Below are 8267 nucleotides of genomic sequence, written 5' to 3'. Positions count from 1 at the left end.
TCACTGAAAAGCTTCCAGAGACAGAATGATAGAGAAACTGTCAAACAAACAACGAGAAGAAACTGCGTGTCATAGCAGCCATTTCCTGAAAAAAAAAACACGTTTTCACAGGATGACAACACACAAAAAAAACATTTGTTTACTATTATTATTACTATCATTGGAATTATTATTTCAAGTCACACACACACACACACACACACACGCGTACAAAGCAAAACGGTTTTCTTTATGGCTTCTGTTCCACCTATCAATATTGTATCTCACGATTCTAGTAGCTCGACTGTAAAAGGAAGTTATTGCAACTTTTTCCTCCGCTTTATATTATTGAAGTGTGATTTGTGTATTGTTCATCTTTCGCGACCACAACAGTTGGGCCTCAGCTTTCATTCAGCGGTGGTGTGGCACCTGCAGCAGGGAAGTTACCGCTCGTCTCTGGTTGCCTTTTAAATTAAAAATGTAAAAACTCCTAATCTTAAAGCAACCAAAGGGGGCGGAGACCGAAGCGGACACTGTCCCCCGGCAACCACGGCTACATTAAAAATCAAACACTGTCAAAAATGTAGCGTATGTGGATGTAACACAACATCAACGACAATGCCCCCCCCCCCCCCCCCCCACACCACCCCAACCCTCCTCTTGTATGGCTAGAAAACCAAACAGACAGAATACCAAGTTACAAAAGACACCACTGGACGCATCACATCGGCTAAACAACACAAATCCACCAGCACACGACACGGCACCACTGGGACGCGGATGGAGGAACGGGTCGAAGGTCAACACCACGAGACCTGGGGGCGAAGCAAAGAGCAACTCGCTGTTGACGGCACACAACGTTTTACGTCTCACACGACACATATACTTGTATGTGGATTTATACTCACGCCACAGTTTACACACGTTTGACATATTTGGGGCCATTTTCCTTCATGTTGGTCAAAGTGTTTTCAACGAAGGCTTTGGCATACGACTTCTGAAGCAGTTACATGTCTCTCTTTCTTTTTCTTTTTTTAAAAGGGACAGTTCACCCCAATATCAAATTTGTTTATTCTTTGACTCTTACCTGTATTTCTATTTATCAGTCTGGATGGTTTTGGTGGGAGTTGCCTGGAGAGGTGTTTGTCTTGGCGCAAAATATACATATAAATATACATTTAAAAAAACTTAACAGACAACACACTACAGAAAAAAGTTGTTTTTGATTTTAGGGTGAACTGCTCCATTTTACCTCTGGATGCGGCACAAACGCACAGATTCGCTCCCTTTGTAGTTGATGCTGGGTTCAATCTCGGGAGGACAGTTATTGGACACGCTTTGACTGTAAATTCAAATGCAACATACAAAATGCGGCACACAGTTTCTGCCTGCTCACAAATTATGTGTCGCTCTTTAATGCAAACTAAAAGTAGGAAATCTCCTGCAGCAAACATGAAGGCCCATCCTCGTGAAAGAAAGTAGCCTACAGATGTCGGAGCTCTGGAGAAAACAGCCTTGTACGGACGTCCAAGGCACGCTGAAGTACGGAGAAAAGGAAACCGTTATAATGATATGTCTAGGAAAATATAAAAAATGAAGATTAATGCAGCTCAGAGGGAGTTTTAATCGGGGCACCAGGGGGCCAACATCAGTAAGCTACTTATGGCAAAAAGAAATCAGCCTCATGTGTTCCTCGTAAATTATTTTGTGCTTTTGTACGTGGAATATAAACAACCCCACGATACCTTTCCCCAAATTCAACACAACACACGTATGGCCTCCTCACACGAGTGTGCGTGTCACTCACACACACACACCTGAAAACCTCTGCTGCAGAATCACATTGTGTTACCACTGGACACGTGAGGTACGGAGAGCGAAGAGGTTCGGGAACAAAGGGAGCAAAGGATTTAATAAATTCATATTTCTCAGAGGAGGAGTTGCTCTAAAGGCAGAATTAATCTCAACGGGAAGAGACGAAATGAATCTGCAAGAGTGAAAGTGGATGACATTCGTGACTGTTAGGAAGTCTGAAGGTCAACAGGAAAGCAAACTGAACTAATGAGACGAACCCCTCCCTCTTCTGCCTGGGCCCCCGTCTATAAAAACTGCTAATATGTGGCTCCACCAACGGACACTCCTCTAAAGCAATAGGAACCCATCTACCTCCAGAGTAGCTCTGCCTTTGAAAAATATGTGCGCGAGTGAAACTCTAATCCCCCCCTGGGACTCCAGAGCGGGCCGGATCACATGAGGCTGCAATTCTCCGTCTGCTTTTTGAGGTCTTCCAGCGTGGCCTGGGCTTTGTCCTTCAGCTGGTCGATGTCCACGTTCTGGATGCTGGACAGCTGGCCCAGCACCGACTGCTTGTGTGTCTCCTCCTGGTTGTCCTCCGCGATCATCTTGGCCAGCTCCGTGGGCAGCACCACGTCGTCCCCGGCCTGCTGGATCTGGGTCTCGTCCGTCTCGTTCTGGGGTAGGAACCCAACAGGACGGGAGAGGGTGGGTTGTTTAGAACAAAAAAGGTTTTGTATCACATTGTACTTCAGACATGTACGATCTGCCCTTCAACCCAAATATGCATTGTCTTTGGTTTTCGTCGTTTACCTTTGGTAGTCTGTACTTATCCCGGAAATGGCTTCTAACGGTGGCCCTCTCCGCTTTCTTCTGGGCAAAATTGGCTTCTCGTTCTTGTCTGCAAGACAAAAGCAAAAAGAGAGGGAAAGAAGTCATACAAATTTCAAATCAACTCAGTTTCCATACAAAGCCGCCGTAGGAATGCCTGTGCAAGCTGATGTGGGAAGCCTCGGGAAAGCAACGCTAAGCCCAAGAACCACATATTAAAATCAATCCCCCCCCCCCCCAGACGCAGCATCCTCCCCAGGCCTGCACTTCTCTGACCTTCTGGGCTGGAGACCCACAAAAGAGCTTTCTTAACTGTCAGTTTAAGGCAAAACCACCCGGGAAATTAGGGATGACTCTCCAAACGTCTGTGCTGGAGAAACCAAGTGTTGCGGTTCATCTGTTGGCCTGCTGTCACAACTCCCTCTCGTACCCCACCCAGCCTACATCATGTGATGCCTCCAGCAGAGGGCAGACTTTATAAGCTGCTGCCAACGCTCGTCCCACTCTGTCCCTGGAATATTTGCGGCTTTCGGTGTAGTTCATAATTGTCGCTTCGCACATTGCCAAATGTGCTGGAATGCCTCTAAAACTCACGAGTCAACAACGTGACACAGTGCTGAACAAACTCGCTCGTGCGGCCCCCGAGGGCCAAACACGGCACGGATACGGTGACGAAAGGCCGCATCTCATCAGGGAGGGGGAAGGTGTTTGAAAACAAAAATAAACACCAGGAAATGATATTCTTCAAAAGGGAACGGTGGCAGAGGTTTCACTGCACGTGTATCAGCAGCATAATCTAAAAGGGGGGGGGGGGGGGGGGGGGGGGGGGGGGGGGTGGCGCCCGGAGGAAAAGGAAGGTCGTTCTATCTGGAGATGTTCGTGCGAGTTCACTTTGTGTTACCATGAGTTGGGGGGCCTAAAAAAAAACCACCACCCCTCCACCTCTCAAGGTCGTCGGATGACCTCGGTTGTCCATGCGGCCCTGCGGTTGCTGAGGGTGATAGGTGATAGAACGTCTACATGTTCAACAACACCCCCCCCCCCCCCCCCCCCCCCACACACACACACACACACACACACACACACACACACACACACACCCCACCTCGACCTCTTCCTGCTTTAATGGGAGCAGTGTGGGCTTCGAGGGGATCTATACGCTCGTGTTCAGCACCTTGCACTAATAACTCACTTCCACTGAAGGTCAGTCACATTGTGATGGCAGAGCACTGAAGCGTCTCGCCATGCCCTCCTATAGAGCTCCGTGGGCCGAGCTGAGTGTTAATGCTGCGTTGGGACTTGCGTATGGTAGCCTATATTGAATCTGCAGGGCAGCCTGGAGGTCCCTCTCTAAGGGTGGAGGCGTCACGCTAATCAATAGTGAGTCGCTGTCTGCTGGGTCAACTCTTGTCTGCCAAAATGACCTTGTTGTTACTTCACATCGTCTCCCGGGGCGCCCGAGGATCTGAAACACCATGACGGCTATATGTAGATCAGGGGAAACATTAGCATGTGAAGAATTCATAGCTGCAGGTGAGACACAGCTTCAAAGGATAAAAGCAAGCAGTTGCACAGCTGTACTCGTATAGCTGTAAATGTATATTATAAATAAAATCTAGCAAAAAAAACAAACATAATTAGCCATATAATAGAGGCCATATCATTCTAAATGCAATGTATCCGCCTGGATGCATGTGTGTCATGCAAAGCAATTGCAACAGTAACTGTAAATGATGAAAGTCGACTAATGAACCAAACAAACCAAACAAAACAACATTAGTTCATTCTGTGGGTTGATGATAATCCAAACAACGATTTTACTTCACGCCACTTTATGTGCCACACAATCTGGCTTATTATTATTCAGTCGCACGCACCGCTTCGCCTAAGGCACGACTCTCTGTAGACATTTCCATGGACTAATGATTCCAGGAATCCTAGATTAAAAAACAAAAACAAACAAAAAAGCGGCGCTACATTTACATATTTGCCGAAGCTCCCTGGGCGAGAGGAACAGCTGCGCGTGGAGCGCTCGTGTTATTGCACTGATGCGTAAAAAAGAAACGAGAGAGAGCGCGCGCGGCGCACTGGGAGCGCTCTGCTAATTTACACACACAAAAAAAAAGCCTTCCGACACACGCACACGCACACACGCGCGCGCGCACACACACACACTGTGTTCATTTTCCCGTTACCATCATAACTTTAAAAACACAAACCCACACAAAGCTTCAATCATTGCCTTACTTTTCCTCCTCTAACTGTTGCTGGTACTGTTCGAATTCCTCTTGGGTCATGCCCTGCGCGGCGGCGTCCGTCTTCTCCGCTTCGGGTTTCTCCTCCGTCAGTCCGCCGGTCAGGTTCTTCAGCTGCCCTCCCACCACGTGTTTCACCATGAAAGCCATGGCTGCGCCTCTCGGAGAGTCCTCTTATTCTTCGAGATCGGCCGAGAAGTTGAAGGCGATGCGCTCCTCGGATGGAGCGTCTTGCGGCGGATGAATATCCGTCAAGTGACGCTCAAACCGACGCGCGTGTAACTTTCCCAAAAAATAATAAAAAAAGAGGCTCGGTGGGAGCGTTCAAACCGTGATGGGTTGGGGAAGGGGGGGAGGGGGGATAGTCTCCAACGGCGCTGGCAGTTTCAGCACCACTGGCCCGTGGACAGCTCCGCGGCGTGAGGAGATGGAGACGGAGCCCGCTCGGTTGTGAGTCAACAAGTTTGGCGTTGAACTCTACCAATCCCGTGACTCCGTCCGCAGCCACCACTCCCTCCGCCCAATGCCAAGCACCGACAGACTGTGTGTGTGTGTGTGTGTGTGTGTGTGTGTGCGGGCGCGCTCGCGTCGCTGCTCCCGTGATTCGCCGTCTGACGCTAACTAACGATGGAGGGCGCGCGGAAGGAGGGAGGGGGGGGAGGCGGCGAATCACGTGACTCAGCGTGTTGTTTTTTTTCGGGTTGTTTTGGTGCCCGTGTCCCTCTAAGGGTCATCTGCCATGTCAACAGCTTTTCTAATTGCAAATGAGTCAAGCGGTTGTCTATTAAGCCACTGGCATGCGTCCGGTTTATTGGTCTAATCACTCAGAAATGATGAGTGTCTTCCCTCGGAGGGCTCCAAGAACAAGCTCGTTCCCACTGCAACGATGGAGCGTGCATGCAGTGCAGTGTGCAAGTAAATGCACCTCTAGCCCCCCCCCCCTTAAATATTCCTAGCCACCAACATTCTAAAATTAGAAAGTTTTGCCTCCGCTTGCATCATACCCATAATACTCCTGTCGTGACTCATCTGTAGCACCCACAAGTGGGTTTATGATATTAGTGTCTTATGCTTATTAGGCCTCCTGTAGGATTTTTCTGCGCTACTTGCTCTCATGTTTCTGTGCGTCTCTGACGGAAAAGCAGGTGAATAGTTCAACTTCCATCACTGGGAAAATATGATTTATTTAAGGGGGCTGGTTGGTTCTGGATGAAAAGCCTACAAAATATGACCTACATGTTTGTGTGTGAGAGGAATATTTTAAATCTATCTCTCCCTTTCTGTCTGTGAGATTCTTGACATCCAAAAGTGTGAAAAGGGAACTTTGAACACAAGTCAACAACTTCGGCGTCCTGATCCTCGCAGCAGTCTGACGCCGAAGCCTGGCCTACTTCCCCCCCTCCTCCCCTTCCCGGTTCCCCGTGGATCAAGAGAGACGGAGAGCGTCTCAGTGTCTTTTTGTTACCGGCTTAGAGAGGGACCCTGTTAGCCCGTACCTGCCTCGCTTTATAAATCTCCCTCCGACTTCAAAGCTGCCATCCGCTAAACAGATGGAAACGTAACGCAGTGAATGAGATCCAAACTGTAATCTCTGTGAAATTTAATAAAGAGAAAGAATTTGCCTAACCAGCATGTTTCGACATTACATTAAATATTTAATTATATAATTATATATTTTTCTTTTTCGCTTTTGATTCGCACACCCCATGGGATCTGTTCCTCCGGAGCAGGTCTCAGTCACTTATTTTTCCTTTTTTACGGATTATCACTGAGCCCTGACTACAGGTGCTCCAGCAGATGGGTTGAACCCAAGATGATGTGATTCACAGACACACACACGGAGGCTTAATGGTGAAATTCATGCATTTCAATGTAGAGGATGATGACATGTTCTGGCAGCTGAGCCTCAGAGGAAGTCGTGTTGGCCTTAAAAGTGAGAGCAGAGTCTCTTTTCTGGAGCCGAAGCTGACCCCTTCTTTTCTTTTTAAATGAGGATGGCGTCGCCTGTCAGAGGGCTTAGTGGATTCGTGACGTACACGGCCCCGATAACCACTGCGGGGCGCAACGATGGGTCAAAACATAAATCAGCATGAATACATGGGAAACCATCACACAATTTGTTGCTGTGAAAATGCACCTTTGTCAACTGGCGAACACAAATGTGAACGTATCCGTATTCGTAAAAAAAATGTCACTACGTTGAAATGTGACCGCCTTCTCACTCTCTTGTGGTCTTTGTCACAATCTGTAAAAATTGTTCCTCATAACAGGATATTTTTGTTGAAACAGGCCATTTGTTAATGGCGGCAACCTTCAGGTGCCTTGAACTTGCATTCTCTCTACTGGCCATTAGGGGGCGACTCCTCTGATTGTATAGAAGTCTATTAGAAAATGACTCTACTTCTTCCTTCAGTAAACATTGCAAACATGAGTTTATGGTGTTAATGGCTCGTTTCAGGTCTTCTTCAACACAGCGTGATGTTCATGTAGTAAATTACGGTCCGTTTAGAGTCAAATAGACCATAAAGCAGGGGATGCTTTAGGGCGGGGCTACCTTGTGATTGACAGGTTGACAGCATGACTGTTATGTGGCAGTAACATGAGACCTCTGTGGTCAAATACAGAAAAAACAACAACATTGATCACTGCTTGTGCTTAGTTAATTTTACTGCCTGTACAGTACTGTAAAAATTGAGAGTATGTTACGCATATATGAAGCCATGTGCATGCAAAGCCTCCACACAGATGTTTACTGTACAAGCCACGCATGGCTGCACACAAACCCGACACGTTAGTCTTCCTTGCTGCATAAACATCTGTGTTTAGTCGTCAACATCTCACTGGTGAAATACAATGCAGACGCAGAGCGATGATATAAAAGATTTTAAAAAAAAGATGGGAAACATTTTGCCTTGGAATAAAAATAAATTAGAGGGGAATGTTTGAACCACACTAAGTTCCTTGTAGGTGTAAACCTACTTGGCTAATAAAAAGTTTCTGGTTCTGATTCTGATTCTGATTCTGAATCAAAAAGCGACAAAATGCAGGAGTGTGACGCAGTGTGGTTTGTTGTGAGACAGGAGGAGGGTCACACTTCCAGCCTGGTTACATTTGATCTTCTGGGATTAGGAGCCTGTGTGGGATAGGGAGGGATGGGTTCATGTATACCATCTCACATACACGTACACACACACACACACACACACACACACACCCTCTGCAGCCGAATGTTACACCTTTGTTTCTTTAGTCAAGGGATTAGACTCATCAAACAAATGTGCCCTGCAGCAAACAATAAGCGCATTCAGGGAGTTTGTTTTTCGCACAGGCGAAGATGACGCCATTAGCAAGTCACTGGGATGTCTATTTTAAGGAGGTGAGTATGTAAGCGCACACCCCCCCCCCTCC

At 47.3% G+C, this 8267-nt stretch overlaps 1 protein-coding gene across 1 annotated transcript; it reads right to left on the bottom strand.

Moving 5' to 3' along the window:
* Positions 1 to 2225: 2225 nt before the first annotated feature.
* cplx3b (complexin 3b) lies at positions 2226 to 5009 on the bottom strand. Its single transcript, XM_034529159.1, has 3 exons — positions 4852 to 5009; positions 2587 to 2674; positions 2226 to 2450 (listed from the first exon to the last, which is right to left on the bottom strand). Exons 1-3 carry the CDS (start codon positions 5007 to 5009, stop codon positions 2226 to 2228), a joined length of 471 nt encoding a protein of 156 aa, XP_034385050.1.
* Between the last annotated feature and the right edge of the window lie 3258 nt (positions 5010 to 8267).

This window comes from Cyclopterus lumpus, chromosome 3 (assembly GCF_009769545.1).
Source record: "Cyclopterus lumpus isolate fCycLum1 chromosome 3, fCycLum1.pri, whole genome shotgun sequence".
NCBI lineage: Eukaryota > Metazoa > Chordata > Actinopteri > Perciformes > Cyclopteridae > Cyclopterus > Cyclopterus lumpus.
Note: the sequence above shows the minus strand (reverse complement) of the source record. Positions and strands in the feature narration are given on the sequence as shown.